The sequence below is a fragment of the Panthera pardus genome, unplaced genomic scaffold (assembly GCF_024362965.1).
Source record: "Panthera pardus isolate Hobbes unplaced genomic scaffold, ASM2436296v1 HiC_scaffold_21, whole genome shotgun sequence".
NCBI lineage: Eukaryota > Metazoa > Chordata > Mammalia > Carnivora > Felidae > Panthera > Panthera pardus.
The window spans coordinates 44,404,489-44,424,323 of NW_026526777.1; the positions used below are offsets into that span (position 1 = coordinate 44,404,489).

A 19,835-nucleotide genomic window follows, 5' to 3' on the forward strand; every position below is an offset into this window, starting at 1 on the left:
GAGAAGGTAAAAGCACCACGTCTATGGTTCCTCAATCCACGTGTCCACTGAAACAAATACAAATCCAGTGAAAATCCTCTTGCCATCCCGCATCATCCATATACTTACCCAAACACATTCCATGGCTTTGTCAATTTTAGAATGTCTCGGCTCAGACTTCATGCTCATGGCCAAAGCTAAATGTTCCTCAGCCTTTTTCCACTCCTCCTTCTTGGCATACATGAAAGCAACATTATATAACACCTAGAAAAGCACAGACCATAACACAAAACTTGAGGCTGCTCCAAATCTAGGCACCAGGGAAGAGCTTGCCTGTAGCTTCTGGAATGTTGCCTGGAGGCATGCCTCCCTTTCTCAGCTTTCCTGGGAATATCTAAAGTATAACACGATCAATCTTGTTACCAAGTCATGCCCGGTCCAAGGACGGTATTAAGAAAACATCACTTAATGCATAAATCCAACATCATGTGCATTGTTCTTTCAACAATCAAATAGGTCAGGAGGGAACAAAAACTATGGTGTTTCTTTAGTAGCGAGAAGAGTGATGTGCTCAAGGCCCTTTGAAGAGTGGGGAATAAAATCCATGCCTGTGGCCTCCCAGTCCAGCTCCTCCTGCCTCTGAGCCTAGGCTAAAAGGCTGAACAGGTGCAGGGTGGGGAGGGAGAAGTTTCCAGATGCATCATCCTACACCGACACCAGCAGAACACTGCCTGAAACAGAACAAGACTGTGGTATAGTCATCGGGGCAGGAGGAAACTCCATGGACAAAAGTGCAGTAGAGCTGGAAAGAGACCCAGCACAAACCCCAGGCAGCGCTTTACTGGGGACAAGCGGGAACAACACATTCACCAATAATCATGATTTCCCAGGTCTTGAGTTGGGTGGTAGGTTCAAGAGTGTTTGTTTTATTATTATGCCTTCAACTTACGCACACGATCAAATCTTTTTTGGATGCATCAGCAAGATAACACAACCACTTGACGAATGAAGGGAAAAAACCCTCAAGCAAAGTTGGAAAAGCAACAGGGAGCGGAAGAAGATCAAGATGGCAACTAATAAAGCGGGTTAACTTTCCTTCATTTTCAGGACGGTGCAGCAAGGTCTTAGGGTACCCGACACCAGGTGTGGAGAATGAGCTGAGCAGCCAGGAGCTTTGTTCGGATGTCAGTTATAAGAGTCACAGCCTGATGCCCCGGGTGGGGTGGAGGTGGTTTGCCAGAGCCTCAGAGCAGAGGTACGGTGGGTCAACTGAGGCCTAGTAGAGAGGCGTTGGCTGGCCTTCTCTAACATGTAGAGGCAGTGAGGTGCAGGGGTTAAGGGCACAGGTACCCCAGGGCTGTTTCTGGTATGTGGCCTCAGCTTCACTGTAAAATGGTGACAGTGACTGTGGCTGCTTCCAGACTGTTGTAAGGAATAAATGAATAATTCATAGAAAGCGCTGCTGCAATTGCTTGGCGCATGGTGGGTATTTGACAAACATTTACTCCTACTATGACTACTGTTTGCTATGCTATGTTGGGGCTTGATGGAAGGCTGAGCAAAGGAGGGGCTTCATCCCCCCAAGTCCTGCCTGCCTTCTCAGGGAAAGTAACAATGCCTGCATGCTTTAGGGGAAGACCACAGGGCTGAGTTTTGCAGACTGATGCCATCTGGGGATTCTTTGTGTTTGTAATCAGAGGCTAAGACTAGGAAAGACTTTGTGCTCCTGGAAATCGGTGCTGCCTGTTGGAGGCAGTGTCACTGTCATTCTCCTTGCCATCATCATCATCATCATCATCATCACTGATGCCACCTACTGACCACCCATTGTGGGCCTTTTTGTCTACATTATCTCTAAGCCACACAAACCACCATACGAGCTGTGGCCTCACTTCTGTGCGTCTATAGTTTTTCCACTGCAATTCTCTTGTCCCGACCTCACCACCTCAGATTACACATGACCATGAGCTCCTGGGTGCTAACACCTTGTCTTGTGGACCACTGGACCTCTATGCCCAACACTAGCAGGCACTAGAAATGTATACAAAAATACACGGGTTTATTAATGAATGTGGATGAGGTAAGTACTCAGTCTTTCTTTACAGATGATAAGGAGCCTGAGGCTCAGAAATGACATATAACTTAACCTAAAATTGTACAATGAGTAAGTGTTGGGCTGGGATTTGATCCCTATCTACCTGATTCCAAAGTCTTTGCTTTTAATGGTAGCCAGCTTCCAAGATGGCCCCCAGTGATTCTCACTTCTTGGCCCTCACCCTCTTGTTTCCTCCCACAACCAATGTAGCTGACGTGTATAGCCAATAGGATAGTATGGAAACGAGGGGGTGTGGCATTTGAAGCTATGTTGTAAAAGACATTGACCCTCCATATTAATTTCTCTCGGATCACTTCTTTCTCTGGGGGAAGCCAGCTGCCATGTTCTGACAAGACTCAGACAGTGTGATGGAGAGTTTCATGAGCAAAGACCTGAGGCCTCCTACCGACAAGTAACACTAACTTGCTAGACACATAAATCAGCTTAGAAGGTAGACCCTTGGGCCCCAGTCAAGCTTTCAGATGATGGCAGTGTTAGCCAACATCTTGACTGCAACCTCTTGAGAGCCTCTGAGCCAGAACCATCCAGTTACACCACTCTTGGATTCCTAACCCCAGAAATTGAGAGATAATAAATGGTATTGTTTCAAGCCACTGCATTTCAGAGCAATTTGGTATTCATCAATGGATAACCAATGTACTTCCTCTCTGTAACAGTCTGCCACCCACATCACCAATTTGGTGCAGGGCCTCATCCAGATAAAAAGAACGGTTTATCAAGGCAAGTACAGACAGGTGGCAGGATTGTGTTTCCATGGAGTTAGTGGCTGGTGCGGGGTGATGGGACCAGGAGTAAGCCCAGAAGCAAAGATTTAGATTCCCTTCCCAGGCTATTTCTCAGCCTCCATGAACTGTTGCCTTCATGCACGCTCGGTTGGCCCAGCCCAGTGCTGGCCATGTGCGCAGGAAGAAAGGAGAACTCAAGTCTGCTTAAAAATTCCTATTTGTCTCTCTTCGACCTTCTTCTTAAGACCTTTTCCCACAACAGGTTTTTGTCACTCCATGACTGGAAAAACCTGAGACTCTTCAAAAAGAATGGTGTGATTTTGCAGAAGCCAGGATTCTACCCTGGTGGGAAGAGAAGGGGTGGCCTTATAGGTAGGAAAATGACGGGACGGTCCCCTGTGGCATAAATAAGGGCCTTAGACCCTGAAAACTCCAGCTTCACCTGCAAAGAGGCCCCCACAGCCAGTATTTCCTGCCCCTTGGTCATTTCAGCTCCAATTACAGGGAAACATTCCTCCCATAGAATTCTGCTTTGATGCCAATGTTTTATGATCCCTTTTTCTAGAGCCACTTGGTCTTCCAACCGTTTAATCTGTACAAGTGGTTCTCCCTGGGCAGGGGTTTGGGGGGCTGGTGATTAGAAATGTCTAGAGATATTTTAGGTTGTCCTGTGGCCGGGAGGGGTGGGGCTACTGGGATCTGATGGCTAGAGGCTAGTGTACTGCTAAACCAACCCCAGTGCCCAGGACAGTCCCCTACAACAAAGCAGTACCTGCCCCAAGGCATCAGTAGTGGCCTGGTTCAGAAACCTGACTCTAGAAGCTGGCCGAATTCGAACCAGTTCTCTGAAATTTCCAAAGCCTCGTTTTCCGAGACTATGAGAAGCTGTTAGCCTGCTGCAGGGCAGGATGGGGGCACATGTCCCCAGGGGCCTGGGCAGCTGTGGCCTCTATTATTAGCCCTGAGCAACCCTGAGAACGCTTGGCTTCTCCTGCCTAAGAGACTAAAGCAAGGGGATTTTTTTTATCAGCAATTCTTCTAAATAAAGATCTGATAAGTGCAGGGATTTTAGGTTTTAAAGCTGGTGCTGTGTATTTGGAGTTTAGGAGGGGGGTGGGGAGGGTTGGTTGGAGAAAGCACACGAGGCTGTGAAGTCAGAGCCAGTGATGTTTCTCCCTTCTGGTAACACAGAAAATAAGTTCTCCTTGTATGGAAACCTTCCCTCAATTTGTGCTTTGAGCTGTTCTTTGAACTAGGGAGGACAGATTTGTGCCAAATTATCCTCACTCTTTCTCTGGGTATCGACCAAGTACATGAGGCCTGAACCATTAATAGTAAAGAGTGTGGTCTGTAACTTGAACGGAGCGAGGTTACGGCAGGTCCTGCGTGGATAGCAAACCCATGATTTTGGATTTGTTAGTATAATGTTAAGCAAATAGCTTGTCAACCTGAATTATGAAAATTATTATGAATACTTTCACAGGCCAGCACACTCGGGTCCAGCCTCCCTTCAGAGAGCCCAGCAGGCTCATTTCTGCACGGTCCTTTGAGCCTCGTTAAGAAAATGCATGCTTCAATAATCAGAGACTCCAGGATGAGCCTGACGGTATCAATCCGAGGCTTTTCTCTCTTTCTTCTTCTACTTGTTTTTTTTTTAATGTTTATTTTATTTTTGAGAGAGAGACCAGAGTGTGAGTGGGGAGGGGCAGAGAGAGAGGGAGACACAGAATCCGAAGCAGGCTCCGGGCTCTGAGCTGTCAGCACAGAGCCCGACTCGGGGGCTCAAACCTGCAAACCATGAGATCATGACCTGAGCTGAAGTCAGACACTTAACCCACTGAGCACCCCAGATGCCCCAATGCGGGTCTTTTCTTAAGGGGAAATCGGAGTCCCGAGGCACAGGAGGCTTTTCCAAGCCCCCAGGGGTTTCAGCAGATCGCTGTGCATCAGAACTGTCTGCTGTCCCTCAGCCACCGTGCACTCCTGCCCAGGCTGGGCCCTTCCTCCTTACCTCACAGGCAAACAGCTTGAACTGCAGCCCCAGAATCTTGTAGTCTATCAGCTGATTCCCTCGAAGCTGAGTCAAGGCCTCTTTAAGGTCTTTGATAGCTGAATCATATCTGCAGGACAGAGAGAGAGGAAACACAGTCCAGGGCACAGAGGAGCAAATGTGGGACAGGATGGGTGTCTGCATCCTCCCTTTCCTGACCCATCTCACTGGGACAAAAAGGCTTGCTGGTCCCTTTTGGCCTGCTCTAGTTCTTTGCCAAGCCCGAGCCCCAGTATCTCCTAGTGCTCAGTGTGAGTGGCGCCCCGTGGCGTGTGCATGCCAGCACCCCTGTCCCCTCCCCCAATCCACAGTCTCAGGAAGCCACAGGGATTTTCTTCTCTGTTAACTGCATTCAACTCCCACCTTCCTGACAAGCGGCTTGTCACAGCGGAGCCCTCACCCTCGCTGCCCCTGAGTCTCCGGAGCTGATTTGGAGCACTGCTCCCTCCCCGCTCCCCACCGTCAGGCCGGGCACAGCTCCCGGGACCCCTTCCACGGCCCACGACATCACCCTCCTTCCCGGAGCTTTCTCCTTCAGCTTCTTTGGAGTCCAACTTAGCTCTTGGTTTTGCGGCCTTCTTAGTCTCCCCCGGCCGCTGCCCTCCCCACACACTTTGGAAAACAGAAGAAAGAAACCACCAATTAAGCCAGATGGCTTTTCTAATGCTGCTCCTGGCACTGCCCTTTGGCTTTGTTGCATTGGCACCGTGCTCACTGGCTCAAGGTGTACGGGGCTGCTGTCGCTGGATTTGCGACAGAGAACAGGGCTGACCACATCAACAGTGCCTTCCTCAATGTGGGCAGGACCCAGACCAAGTCTCCTTGGCCTGCCCCTGACCTCCACAGAGGCCCCAGTGAGAGGCAGCCCTTGCTGGGCGGCAGGGGGTGGGAGGCACGAAAATCAAGCCGTCCCCACCTCCCTAGCGCCCTGGCCCGGCAGGAACAAATTTCCCTGGCTGGTTGTGGGCAACAGAAACAACAGTGCCGAGGCCACTGTCTGACCTGGAGCTGCCGTGAGCAGCTGCCCTTGGAGGCAAGCCTGGAATCAGGTCACGGGCTGGTCGCGTGGTGTAGGGCAGGCACCCCAGGACAGGGGCCATGAGAGCAGGACAAGGCCCATCAGTTCTGCTATTAACCGGGAGACCTTGGCAAAGTACTTCCCTGGTCTCAGGTTCTGCACCAATAATACGAGCATAGGGGCGCCTGGGTGGCTCAGTCTGTTAAGCCTCTGACTTCAGCTCAGGTCAAGATCTCACAGTTTATGGGTTTGAGCCCCGCATCAGGCTCCATACTCAGAGCCTGCTTGGCATTTTCTCTCTCCCCCTCTCTCTCTGCCCCTCCCCCTCTTGTGCTTTCTCTCTCTCTCTCTCTCTCTCAAAATGAATGAATGAACTTAAAAATTTTTTTTAAATACTTAAAAATAACATGAGTGTATTATGTATAGGAGCATATTGTATTCGAGGAGCATATAATAGGAGGAAGTTCCTAGGATGTGGTCCAAGATCTAATTTCTGGAGTCAAAACCACTTGGACCTGAGTCCTAGCTCTGCCACTTATGATCTGGTGATGGAGAGAAAGTTGTTGAATTTGTCTGAGTCTGTTTGCTCCTCTTCACAGAGAATAATTGTAGCATGTGCCTCCCAGGGTTGTTGTGGGAACGAAGTGAGATGTGCTCAGGATCATGCTTGGCACACACAGCAGGTTTACTGCTATTATTATTAATTATTTTAACTCTAAAATTCTGGCAATTAAATTCATACACCCATCCATTATTACGTGCTGAACACGGTACGGCGAATGAGGTATTATCCGGAGGTAAAACCCCACGACTGTAGCAGCTGGAACCGTGACCTCAGCAGGCTTCAGGGCTGACCAGGAGGACCGGCTGGCCTGACAGGCCTAAGCTGCGTGAGCCCCGGGTGGCTGGGGCAGAAGCTAGACATTCTGTCACCCTTGCTTTGAAGTAACTCCCACAGCGGCGGCGTCTATAGGAGTAATGGAAGAAAGGCTGCATCTGAGCCAGGAGAATGGCTTTCTCTCTCACATCCTTGCTGTGTTCACACAGATGATGGTAAAACCCGTTAAAAGCACACAGCCACTCCTTCAGAAGCAGGAAGCACGTCAGGTCGTTTCTATGTTCTTGGAGACGTTGCGGAGAAGGGGGAGGGAGCGGGCATCCCTGTTTCTTCTTTCTAAGCTGGGAGACTGGGTGACTGGCTCGGATTCACGGAGCCCAGAAGAAGGGCAGGCGGAAACACAGGTGTCCTGGTCCTTGGGCACATGCACTTTGCACCCTGCCAGGCGCCTGTGTGTGAGGTAGCGGAAGGGCCCCAGAGGGCATGCTTGGAGCGCTGCCAGCGTCCACCTGCACCTGTGCCTTCCTCCCTGGCCAGCTGGCCGCGCAGGCGGGTTTCAGCTGTGACGTAACACTGCCTGTGTCTACCTGGTAGTGAACGAGCTCCACACGACCCTCAGAATTCTCCCGTCCAGTCCGACAGGTTCTAAAGATCCGGGTCCCGGTGGGAGGGAGAGAGAAAGAGCTGACAGATTACTCAAAGTGCTCACTTTGTGCTAAAAATGTCTGGTTTCAAAGCATCACCCTAACTGCCTGCTGCACCCACAGCGTCCCCTAGGAGGCCAGGGTGCTGGCAGCTTCCTGCGGGTTCTGCTGGGCCAGGCGGGAGGGCTTTCTCCACACCCACCCAGAGATGCTCTCTCGGGCTGCCCTGGACCCAGAGCCCCCATCCCCACCCAGGGAGGGCTCACCAGCACAGCAGCAACCTCGCGTGGCTTTTCACCAGCTCTGAGCCCGAGAGGGTTTACAATCCTCATTTTTGTAGTACTCCCCGTAAAGGTTTCTCAGGGACCACTGACGTTCCTGATTGTTCCTGCACCACCACTGCCCAGGCAGCCCAGGATCCTGCAGCTCCTGCACTTGTATCCAGGATGCTGGAGAATTCTAGCAAGCTGAAGTCAAAATGTGAGACACCTCCATGCAGGGGGAGGCTCTGTTGTGCTGCGTCTGTGGGCCAGCTCCGTCTAAAGTGTTCGCCGTTCCTATCACAGCCCTAAGATTCATAAGGCTCAGGGTCTGAACTGCAACTTAGAGCTCCTTCCCCTTCCAAAGGAGAAGGCTGGGTCGGACAAGGTCCTGGTCAGCACTGAGGCACCGCCTGCCTTCTCGGACACGCACTCAAACTTCGTTCTCTGCAATTTCATAATGATGGGAGAGCCATGCAACAACACGTAAAAGTGGGGGAAATGGAGAGAAAGAAGCACGCATAACATTGTCACCCTACACAAGTCCCATTGTAATCTGGAAGAATTCCTAACCTACTCATTAAGAAGTCATTTTCCTGGACCCCATGGCACTCATTTCATTTTTTTTTTTAATATATGAAATTCATTGTCAAATTGGTTTCCGTACAACACCCAGTGCTCATCCCAAAAGGTGCCCTCCTCAATACCCATCACCCACCCTCCCCTCCCTCCCATCCCCCTCCCTCCCACCCCCCATCAACCCTCAGTTTTTTCTCAGTTTTTAAGAGTCTCTTATGCTTTGGCTCTCTCCCACTCTAACCTCTTTTTTTTTTTCCTTCCCCTCCCCCATGGGTTTCTGTTAAGTTTCTCAGGATCCACATAAGAGTGAAACATTTTGGTATCTGTCTTTCTCTGTATGGCTTATTTCACTTAGCATCACACTCTCCAGTTCCATCCACGTTGCTACAAAGGGCCATATTTCATTCTTTCTCATTGCCACGTAGTACTCCATTGTGTATATAAACCACAATTTCTTTATCCATTCATCAGTTGATGGACATTTAGGCTCTTTCCATAATTTGGCTATTGTTGAAAGTGCTGCTATAAACATTGGGGTACAAGTGCCCCTATGCATCAGTACTCCTGTATCCCTTGGGTAAATTCCTAGCAGTGCTATTGCTGGGACATAGGGTACATGTATTTTTAATTTTTTGAGGAACCTCCACACTGTTTTCCAGAGTGGCTGCACCAGTGTGCATTCCCACCAACAGTGCAAGAGGGTTCCCGTTTCTCCACCTCCTCTCCAGCATCTATAGTCTCCTGATTTGTTCATTTTGGCCACTCTGACTGGCATGAGGTGATATCTGAGTGTGGTTTTGATTTGTATTTCCCTGATGAGGAGCGACGTTGAGCATCTTTTCATGTGCCATGGCACTCATTTCAACATAATCTCTTCTAGCACTTTCCCCTTTCTGCTTTGTGTTATAGGTATTAGTGTTCATGACCTCTTTCTCCCTTTTAATTTTTAAGTTCCTTAAAGCAGAGGGTATATTTTGCTTGCTTTTAATTAATTCCATAAACATTTATTAACTACTATATTAGACACGGGAATACAAGAGTGAATAACTAAAGATTTCTCTTGAGAAACTCAAAGAGTAGTGAAGGAGATAAATATATAAGCCAATATCTGTCACCGATGTTATTTTCTTCTTCTTTTTTTAAAAATTTATTTATTTTCAGAGAGAGGGAGGGAGAGTGAGCAGGGGAGGGGCAGAGGGAGAGAGAGAGAATCCTAAGCAGGCTCTGCACTCTCAGCACAGAGGCCAATGTGGGGCTCGAACCCACAAACCTCAGGATTGTGACCTGAGCCAAAACCAAGAGTCGGTACCCCCACAGATGTTATTTTAAAAGGCACAGAAGAGGGGCACCTGGGTGGCTCACTAGTTTAAGCATCCAACTCTTGGTTTCAGCTCAGGTCATGATCTTACAGTTTGTGGGTCTGAGCTCTGCATCAGGCTCTATGTTGACAGTGGGGAGCCTGCCTGGGATTCTCTCTCCCACCCTACTCTCTCTCTCTCTCTAAAAAAATAAATAAACTTTAAAAAAGGTAAAAAAAAAAAAAAAAAAAAAAAGAAAGAAAGAAAAAAAGAAAAAGGCACAGAAGAGAGTGGTTACTGCCGTAGTGGTCGAGCAGACTCGGGAGAATGCTTGCAGGGTGAGTGAGTGGGTGGGCAGCTGCGGGACCACATAGAAGCAGGCCAAGGAACTTTATCCTTTAGTACTAGAATCCACTGGAAGTGTTTTTTTAAATTTTTGATAGAGAGCAAGCACGTGTGCCCACAGGCGAGGGGCAGAGGGAGAGAGAGAGAATCTTAAGCAGACCATGCTCTGTGTGGAACCTGACGCAGCGCTTGATCTCATGACCCTGACCCTGGGATCATGACGTGAGCCCAAACCAAGAGTCATAGACACTCAACTAACTGAGCCACCTAGTTGCCCCCTGCTGGAAGTTCTTAAGCAGATCACATTTATTTTTTAAAGATCACTCTGGAATAAGTAAGACAAGACCAAGGGATGAGAAACCAGTTTGGAAGTGATTGCAACAGTTCTGGTGAAAATGAGGGTCTAAAGCTGATGGAGAAAAATGGGTGGGTTTAAGAGATATTTGAGAGGTCAACTTGACAAGGTTTGGGAAAAGAAACATGCTGGGTTGATCCCAGGTAGAGATTTAGCAGCTGGCTGGCTACAAGTGGAGGTCAATGCTGTGGGAAAGGGTGAGATTCCTAACGGTTCATGTACAGATTTTTAGGGGACACAGAACCCCCTGAGATTGTATGTAGAACTATGTATGTGCTTGTGTGTGCTTTTCTGGAAAGATAGCACTTGTGCTAGAAGGGAAAGTGTCAAGGGCAGAGCCTTGGGAGGTGGGGACACTAATGCCTATAGATCGAGCAGAAGAGACAGCTCAGAAGTCCAGAATAGTGGCTTATTTATATTATTTCCTCAGTAGATAGTCGCTGAATTGAAGATAAAGTTTGGTAGACTTTTTTCTCTCAGATTTAACTATTATCAATCACAGACTAATTGAATCCTAGGTCTCATTCCTGTATCTTTCTAAGATCTCTGCTTCACTCAAAATCCAAGCCTTTCTGGGACTTCTGGGTATTTTTGTGTAGAAATTTCTTCTGGGAGCCTTCCCTCATTGCCAGTTGTCTCCCCTCATTAATGGCTGTTAGAGCTAATTAAAGGATGGCCTTAGAGTTCGTCTTTTGAGATTTCAGACTAACTGGAGGATTTGTGCTCAAGCCTCCCTGCTCATTCCATCCATCTGGAGAACATAGGGATGAGGGAGTGGGGGGACAAGGAGAATAAGGAGAGAGAATAAGAAGGGAGACAGAGGCAGGACGCCACCAAAAGCTAAATGCTTGTATATGTCTTCCTTCAATCCCAGGCTTTCTCTCCCTAGATAGCCTCTGTGTCTGTGGTTTTTCTTCTGGGAAGACTTCACTCCGGCCCTTCCTCATTCAGGTAATTGTATCTACATCTTGGAAGTCCTCTGAGCCTCTAATGGTTGCCCCTAGCAACAGCTGAGCACAGCAGCTTTCTAGGCTCTGTTTCTGATAGATCCTACGATCCAAGCCTTTCAAGATTGCCCAGGATGAGAGCCCAGCCGTTCCCCATACCTGGATGTTCTCTGCTATTTCCCCATTGCCCTGCCTCACCTGCTGAGCATTCTCTCTCTCTCTCTCTCTCTCTCTCTCTCTCTCTCTCTCTCTCTCTCTCACACCCACACACACACACACACACACACACACACCACACCACCCACACCATGACCTCACCATTTTCACTGTTTGAAAGTTCTTCCTTAGGCTGAGACAAACTCTCCTTCCCTAGAACTTGTGCCCATTAATAGAACAATGTCTACAAAGGGAGGTTTGCCATCCCCTAAGACATTTTAAATTGATGCTTAGGATATTTTTCCTTTGCTATTTGTATGTCTGTTTTGGGGGTATTGGGAGGTGAGGAGTGGGAATTGAGATTAGCTTTCATTTTGCATTTATGTAGTGTTTTACTAATGATTTTGTGTTGACTGTAAACATAGGAGAAATACAGATAGGCTGATAGAAGACAATGGAAATCCCTAAAATGTCACCAACCCAGAAAGAACTCCTGCCAATGTTTTGGCCTATGGCCTTCCAGACCATTCTGTGAAACAGAAATGGAATTGTGTTATACATATTGAACTCTGTGTTTTAAAATTTAACGTCTACTGTGAACTTTTCCCCATATTAATATATAAGCTACTTATTTATCTGTATTAGTATATCCTTATACATATGTTAATAGTTTGCATTGTCATTTTGGGGGCCAAACTGTATTTCATTGAATGGATTAAACCAGGCTTTTGTAAACACATTCTGTGGAAATGCAGGAGGGCCTTGATGTGGTCTCATGGTAATCCTCATTGTGTGATAACTCAATACCTCCTCCTAGTAGTAGACCATCACGGGTATTCCCTTGATGACCAAAATATTTGCCACCAGCACTGCCCAAGCTATGATCCATCAGGGATGCTGGCGGGGCATCACACCCGCTGAATGGAAGGCCTACGTTACGTAGGCTCGTTGTGCGCTAAGACACAGCAGATTTATAACTGGGAGGCAGGCTTGTGTTCCCTCCCTCTTTCCTTGGGGAGGGCTTCTGCCTCATGCTGACTTTTGCATAACAGCCAGAGAAGTTCCAGTCACACTTCCCAACAGAAGCTGGAAAGATACTTCACAAACACCAAGCCCAGCGGCACCAAGACCCTGTCTGGGCTTCTCTGCAAACTTCCCCAGCTTGTGCAACACAAACCACTTACTTCTCTATCCGGTAATAGAGCATCCCTCTTTGGAAGTAGGCCACTGCCAAGTGCTTGTCTCGGTTAATGCTTCTGGTGAAGGCCTGTGGAGAGAGAAAGGATCTGTAGGTGGCCAAGGACTCAGGCGGTGAGGAATGTGAGATGAGCCCAAAGGGAGAGGCAAGAAGGGTCATGAGAATGGTCCGGATCTTGAAGGTGACAAGAGGTCAGATACCTCTGTAAAATGGAGATGTTAGGGGCACCTGGGTGGCTCAGTTGGTTAAGCCTCCCACTTCGGGTCAGGTCGTGATCTTGCGGTCGTGAATTCGAGCCCCTTGTCAGGCTCTGTGCTGACAGCTCAGAGCCTGGAGCCTGCTTCGGATTCTGTGTCTCCCTCTCTCCCTCTGCCCCTCCCCGGCTCATGCTCTGTCAATCTCTCTCTCCCAAAAATAAAATTAAAAAACGTCAAAAAAATTTTTAAAAGGAGATGCTAGTATCTGAATTTCAAGATTACTGACTGAATATCAAGATTACTGACAATTAGATATGAAAACAATTAAAATGGTATTATATATATATAGTATTATACTTATTTAGTAAATAAAAATTATGAAATCAAAATAATAACAAGAATGCATGTAAAATGCCAGTAGTAAGGACGGAAGCAGGAAACCAAGTAAAGGCACGGAGAATGAGGGGCCCAGAAGCTGAAGAACTGGAGGACGCATCTATGCAGCGAGAGGAAGGCCCGGCAGTGAGCCAGCAGGGAGGTGACCGGCGACCCCTGCACAGCCTCACCAAGGAGCCCCTCCGCCGAGGCGGGAGCAAACAGACCCCGCTGGCATAGCTGTGCCCAGACTGGCTGCTGTGCTCAGCCAGCCTCTCCCCTGACAATGTGCTCTTTGTCTCCAGCAGCCCCCGGAATCTGGGGTGCTGTTCACTCAGCCCCTGAGAGGAGGTGGGGACTGAGATCCTCCCCTGGCCAGATGTGAGGTCCTCGCCTCTGCTCCCATCTGCCCCCCTTAGGCCTGACATGAACTTGTCAGGCTGTGTGGGTATTCCAAGTGTCTTCACTCCTCTCCCTTTGCCCACTGGCTGGTCACAGTCACGGCCAGGATGGCTGTGGGAGGAGCTCTGGCTCTAAGGGTGCTGGGGAGTCTGTCCATACCCCCTTGCCAAGACTGGCCATAAACGGGGAAAATAGCATTTACACGGTGGCGTGAAGCGACACAGAATTGAATAGTTGCTGCCTCACCTAATCCTCATCTTTGTCCCTCTCAGGAAACTGAGAGTCAGGAGTCTACGTGACTTGCCAGAGACCAAGGTCTAGAGAGAGGCAGAGCTGGCAATCGAACCTAGATCTTCTGCTTCCAAATTCCAGTCCCTCTCCAGCTTACCCTGACGAACCCAAAGAGTGATTACTGAGAATGCTCAACCCTACACTAGGGAATATGAAAGAGAAAAAAAACATTTGAAAAAGATGCCATGACACCCACAGCATGCCCTCGGCAGACATCATTCATCAATCACAGTATGATTTCCTTCTGGCAGCCTCAGAAGCTCCCCAAAAAGTGGAAGATTAATGAAAATTGTCACTTGAGAGGAAATCTATGTTCCTTAAGTCCCTCCTCTTGATCGCAAGGCTGGCAAAGCTCAGGCACACGAAGGGGCTTTTTAACCAGGTGTGAAGCAGTGAGGTGGAAATCTTGTGGCCAGCAGGAGTTCAGAGAAGGAAACAAAACCAGGAGAGTCTTCATAAACGTGTTAAAGAATGACTCCAGAGCGATTTGAATTTAATAGACGGACAAGAAAGGAGAGCAAAACCCACAGCGAGTGGTTCCCAGCCCAGAGCCCAATAGAACCACCTGGGGAGCTTTTAAAAACTAACGCTGCTCAGGCCCCTCCCCAGGCCAATTCAATCAAGATCCCCGGGGGGTGGGGCCTGTGCAGCTCTTGCTCTTTCAAAGCTCCCGAGAGGTTTCTAAAGCTCTAAAGCGCAGCCCGGATTGAGAACCACTAATTACGGCACAGAGGAGGCCCCCCGGCGAGAGGGGAGAGGGGCCTCCACTCACCTTCTCCGCCTCGGGCATGTTTTCCAGGATTGTGTGCATGCAGCCGATGTTGAAGCAAATCCTGGAGTGGGGGTCCTGGACTGCAGTGAAGGCATCCAGGGCTCCCTTCCAATCCTTCTTGTCAGCTGCCAGCACCCCTTCATTCCAGAGGCTGATGGCCTCAGCCAGGGACATGGTCAGGCGCAGGCCAGGGGGCTTGGGGGGGCTGCCAGGGGACAGGGAGAGGGCAAGCTGGTGTTTCCCTCAGCAGGGCCACTCTCAGACCCTCGCTTCCCTGTTGCGGTGCTCAGAATGTGCTCCCTGAAGACAACCTCTCAGTGTTGCAAAGGTTCAGGAAATGTCCCCACCTTTTGGCAACTGACGCACAATCCTAACATGAGAGAAAAGGAAAGAGAGAGGGAGGGCAAGTAGGGGCGGAGTGTGGAGGAGAGGAAGTACATCAGATACTGCCTGCCATGGGTCACTTCCCCAAAATGCTTCTGCTCTGTCTCCCAGCTGGCTTCTCTCTTCCACCCCTTGCTTCGGGGCAGGTTCTGGTCAGGTCTCTGCCCCCAGGCTCAGGGCAACCTCGACAGGTGGATGCACCTGCTTGGGCCTCCGTTTCCATATTGTTACTAAATGAGGGTGTTGGGGGTGCCTGGATGGCTCAGTCTTTTAAGTCTTTGATTTCAGCTCAGGTCATAATCTCACAGTTCACGGGTTCAAGCCCCTCGTCGGGCTCTCTGCTGTCAGCACAGAGCCCGCTTCAGATTCTTTGTCCCTGCCTCTCTCTGCCCCTCCCCAACTGGTTCTCTCTCTCTCTCTCTCAAAATAAATAATAAATTTTTAAAAACTTAAAAAATTGAGGGTGTTGGATGATAGGATAGTTCTCTTCAGTCCTAAATGAATTCCTTGCTCACTTTCTCACAACCTCATAGACTGTCTGGATAGATTTGTTTTTGATCTTGAGCGAAAACAAGCAATTAACAAACTACTGAGACAGGATGGTCTTGGGTGTCCACCTGGATCTGAGATAACTGTTATGAACTCGTAGGAAGCTCAGAGGGGATCAATTTCCCACAAAGGAGGAATTCTGTGTGGCAGGTGAGGATAATAAAATCAAAAAATAAGAAACAACAAGGAGCCGGATCAGTCAGTTAAGTGTCTGACTTTGGCTCCGGCCATGAAGGTCATGATCTCCCAGTTTGTGAGTTCAAGCCCCACATTGGGCTGTGTGTTGACAAGTGAGGAGCCTGATCAGGATCCTCTGTCTCTCTCTCTCTCTCTCTCTCCCTCCCCAGTTCTCTGTCTCTCTCTCTCTCTCAAAAATAAACATTAAAAAAAATTAAAAATTAGGAGCCAGATATGACAGTGAATTATGAATTCTTTCATCCCTCTGTGAAAAACTGAAGACAGGAGGAGTCTCGTTGATAACTAATGCGTTCCTAGTCTCCACAAAAACGGGTTTAAGATTCCTTTCCTTGCTGTCCTGGAAAAGGAAGGATCAATGAAACCTCCCTGGAGAGTAATTGGGAGCAGAGAGTATAACTAATTTTACTTGCTCGATCCTGACTTCTTGTTAACATTGGTTCAAATGCATGTTTACGAGGATCAACTATTGTTCTGTAGTAACCAAAAGAACTCACAGGTTATCACTAACCTTCCCCAAACAGCCCGAAAACAAACTTTAAAAATGTACCTTCCATAGGGCTTGCAGGACCGACTGAGAATCGAGAAGGTGTGCGTGTGTCTGTATGAAGCATCCTCTGTGTTTGGAAGCCCTTCCCACCTCACTCCTTTGCCTGGAAAAGCCCAGTTAAACGTCCCACTTCTCTGAGATCTCGCCGCACGATTCAGGAAGTAGAGAGAGTTTTCCCTTACTTTGAATTTCTTTTAATGTTTATTTATTTTTAAGAGAGACAGAGATAGAGTGTGAGCAGGGAGAGCCAGAGAGACAGGGAGACACAGAATCGAAAGCAGGCTCCAGGCTCTGAACTGTCAGCACAGAGCCTACTCGGGGCTGCAGATCATGACCTGAGCCAAAGTTGGACGCTTTGCCGACTGAACCGCCCAGGCGCCCCTCCCCTCCTTTGTACCACCTCGTCCCTAACACTTAGGCTGTATTTGTTGCAATTTATTTCTGCATCTGCTCAACGCCTGCGAGCTGGGCCATGGCTTCTCATGCTAGGACCCCCAGAACCAATGCTCAATTAAATGATGAAGGGATATCTCAAAAGGAAGTTAGAAATCATTGGCAAATGACTGGCAGGTGGCAGTGATACTGGAAGGAGATACTGTGACTCCAACCAGTGAATAATCAAAACTTGATTAGCATGTATGTTGATTATTACTAGGAAAACCAAGTCGTTAAAAAATTTTTTTTAATGTTTATTTATTTTTGAGAGAGGGGTTGAGAGAGAGAGAGAGAGAGAGGGAGAGGCAGAGGCAGAGAGGGGAAGACAGAATCGGAAGCAGGCTCCAGACTCTGAGCTGTCAGCACAGAACCCAACCTGGGGCTCAAACTCATGAAGTGTGAGATCATGACCTGAGCCAAAACTGGACACTCAACCGACTGAGTCACTCAGGAGCCCTGAAAACCAAGTGGTTTTGTAGCTAAGCTAGATTTTATTTAAACTTTTTTTTGTTGTTCCTTATTTTTTATTTTATTATCCTCACCTCCCACACAGAATTCCCCTTAAGCTGACCCCCATGACTTTTCTAGCCTTATTTTCCAGACTGTGCCTTCACAAAGCCCTACAAACTCTCCCACTTGTTTCTGTCCCTCTAGGTCTGCATTTCCTGCCTCTGCTTTGGCCCAAGCCTCTTCATCTCATGTCTGCACCTTCAGACCCACCTTGCATAGCGCCTGCTCAAAGATCACTTGCCTTCAGAAGCCACCTGGAAATAATCAGGCTCCCCCGAAGCCCGCAAACTGTGATCTCACCTTCTCCCATGTGACACTTAATGACTCTCCCCCCCAGAGAAGAGTTATGTGTGTGCACCTGCATCTTGGCCCCTCACACAGACCGTACACATCCAGGGGGCAGTCCCGGGACAGCCCCATCCTTGTATACCCAGAGCACCAGAAATACTATTCATACTCAACTCTGTCCACATTCTCACCATCCCTCCTGTTGCAGAGCCTCTGTCACTCCTCACCTCTCCTCATCCCCTCCATCCATTCTCCACACTGCAGCCAGATTGGTGTTTTAAAAGACAAGTCAGATCACATCCTGCCCCTGTGTTGAAACCTTCAAGTGCCTTTACATAGCTCTTAGAACACAATCCATACTCTTCCTGCTGCAGAGAGGAACCCCTGCCTGCTGCCCCATGCTCTTTCTGTGCCATTTTCCCCTGCCAGTCCCCTCTCCCAGTCCCATCTCCTTCCCGTGTTCTCGAAAGAGACAGACCTGTTCCGTCTGCCTGCAATGTTCTTCCCCCAGCCCTCTACCTGCTCGTTTCTACTCATCTTTCATGTCCTCTGAATGGCCCTTCTTGACTGTGACCTCTCTGTGGTCACCTTACTGTGTCTCCCAGCCATCGGTTCTCTCTGATCATGGTGCTTTTCTTGTTTTTGTTTTTGTTTTTTGTTACATTTTTAAAATATTTGTATTTATTTTTGAGAGAGAGGAAGAGAGAGAGAGAGCAAGCATGATCTGGGGAGGGGCAGAGAGAGAGGGAGGCACAGAAGCAGGCTCCAGGCTCTGAGCTGTCAGCACAGAGCCCGATGTGAGGCTCAGCCCTGCAAACCGTGAGATCATGACCTGAGCCGTCAGACGCTTAACCAACTGAACCACCCAGGTGCCCCTGTTTATTTGTTTCTTAAGGAAGCTCTATACCCAACACGGGGCCTGAACTCACGACCCTGAGATCAAGAGTCGCCCGCTCTACCAACTGAGCCAGCCAGGTGCCCCTCATCAGTGTTTGTCCCAGTTTGTAACTGCATATTGTCTGTGAGACTGTTTCTGTGGCCCTTGCAGAGACTGTCATTACTACCGTCCTTAATTACAGCAGTTATTGATACTGTTAGGAGATGGTCTTCTCAGCCACTCTTCATTCCCCTTCCTCTATTTGGTAGAACCCCACTTTTGTTCAAGTCTCCACTCTCCTGACGCCATGTGCTCCAGGGAAGATAAACCCCTGGTGCTGCCCCAGGGAGTGGGTTCTGACTGGTTTAGACACAGGTCTGAGATTTAATTCTGGTTAATAAGACATCAGGGGAAGTCGGCTAAGGATTTCTGGGAGAGAGATTTTTTTCCCCATTAGTGAAAGACGCATGGGAAGAAACAGTAGCTGTTTCTTCCCTAGACAGTGTTGTGAAGATGTCCCTAGAACAGTGGCAGCTTTCTTGTCACCATGAGGAGAGCCAGCTAAGATTGTTCAAGCCAAAGTCTTAAGGAAAGGAGGATGGAAAACGAAAATAAAAAACTGGATTTCTAATGATGTTAGTGAGTTCCTAAATTAATCCATCTTAGAGCTGACCCACCTCAGGACTTCTTGTTTGGCGAGATAATAAATATATTTGTTGTGTGAGCCATTTTAATGGGGTTTTCTGTTAGTTTAAAATATTTTGACAGAGGGGAGCCTGGCTGGCTTAGTCAGAGGAGCGTGTGGCTTGTGATCTCAGGGTTGTGAGTTTAAGCCCTACGTTGCGTGTATAGATTACTTAAGTAAGTAAAAACTTTAAAAACAACAACAACAACAACAACAACACATTCTGACAGATATAGCACTGTATTCGCATTCCTAGCATAGCACTCGATATAGTAGGTGTTCAGTAAACATTATTTCTTGAATAAATTTTGCTGAGACATAGTTTGGATAACAAAGTTGCAGCTCAGTACCTTTGAAATTACTCCAACATTCTGAATAAGCAGGGTTTACGTCTCAGTGGCTAACAGGTCACAAAACTCATGTTGCATGCTTGCATTCAGCTGGAAGGTAAGAACATTCCCAGTGTTTTCCTTTCTCTCTGAGGGAGAATCCTGGGAAATCGAACTTATTATTTCCATTATTCCTTGTCACTCAACAGTTACCTCCTGATCCCCACTTTTACCATATAGTGTTTAATTGTTCTTTAACTTTTTAAAAACTACATTAGACTCTCTCGAGCTCTTCAAAGGGTAGAACCATGTCTCGATTTTCCTTCATCTCTGTTCACATTTAGTATAGATCTAGGCAAGTGGCAGGTGCTGTATAGACTTTGGCTAATTGGGCAAATGAATCAAAAACTAAAAAAATTGAATCCTATTTGAAAAACATAATTTTATAGAGTTTGTCAGTGTCATCTTATTTGTATAAAGTGAGGTAC

The 19,835-nt window shown here is 48.0% G+C and overlaps 1 protein-coding gene across 1 annotated transcript in view; it reads right to left on the minus strand.

Annotated features, from left to right (window-relative positions):
• Positions 1-14,931, minus strand: part of NCF2 (neutrophil cytosolic factor 2) — a 33,108-nt gene extending 18,177 nt beyond the window's left edge. The window contains exons 1-4 of the mRNA XM_019427380.2: positions 14,546-14,931; positions 12,495-12,577; positions 4,832-4,940; positions 109-243 (exon numbers count right to left, since the gene is read on the minus strand). Of these exons, the coding sequence (XP_019282925.1) occupies positions 109-243; positions 4,832-4,940; positions 12,495-12,577; positions 14,546-14,719 (501 nt within the window). The 5' untranslated portion in view covers positions 14,720-14,931. The remainder of the gene's footprint in view (positions 1-108; positions 244-4,831; positions 4,941-12,494; positions 12,578-14,545) is intronic.
• Between the last annotated feature and the right edge of the window lie 4,904 nt (positions 14,932-19,835).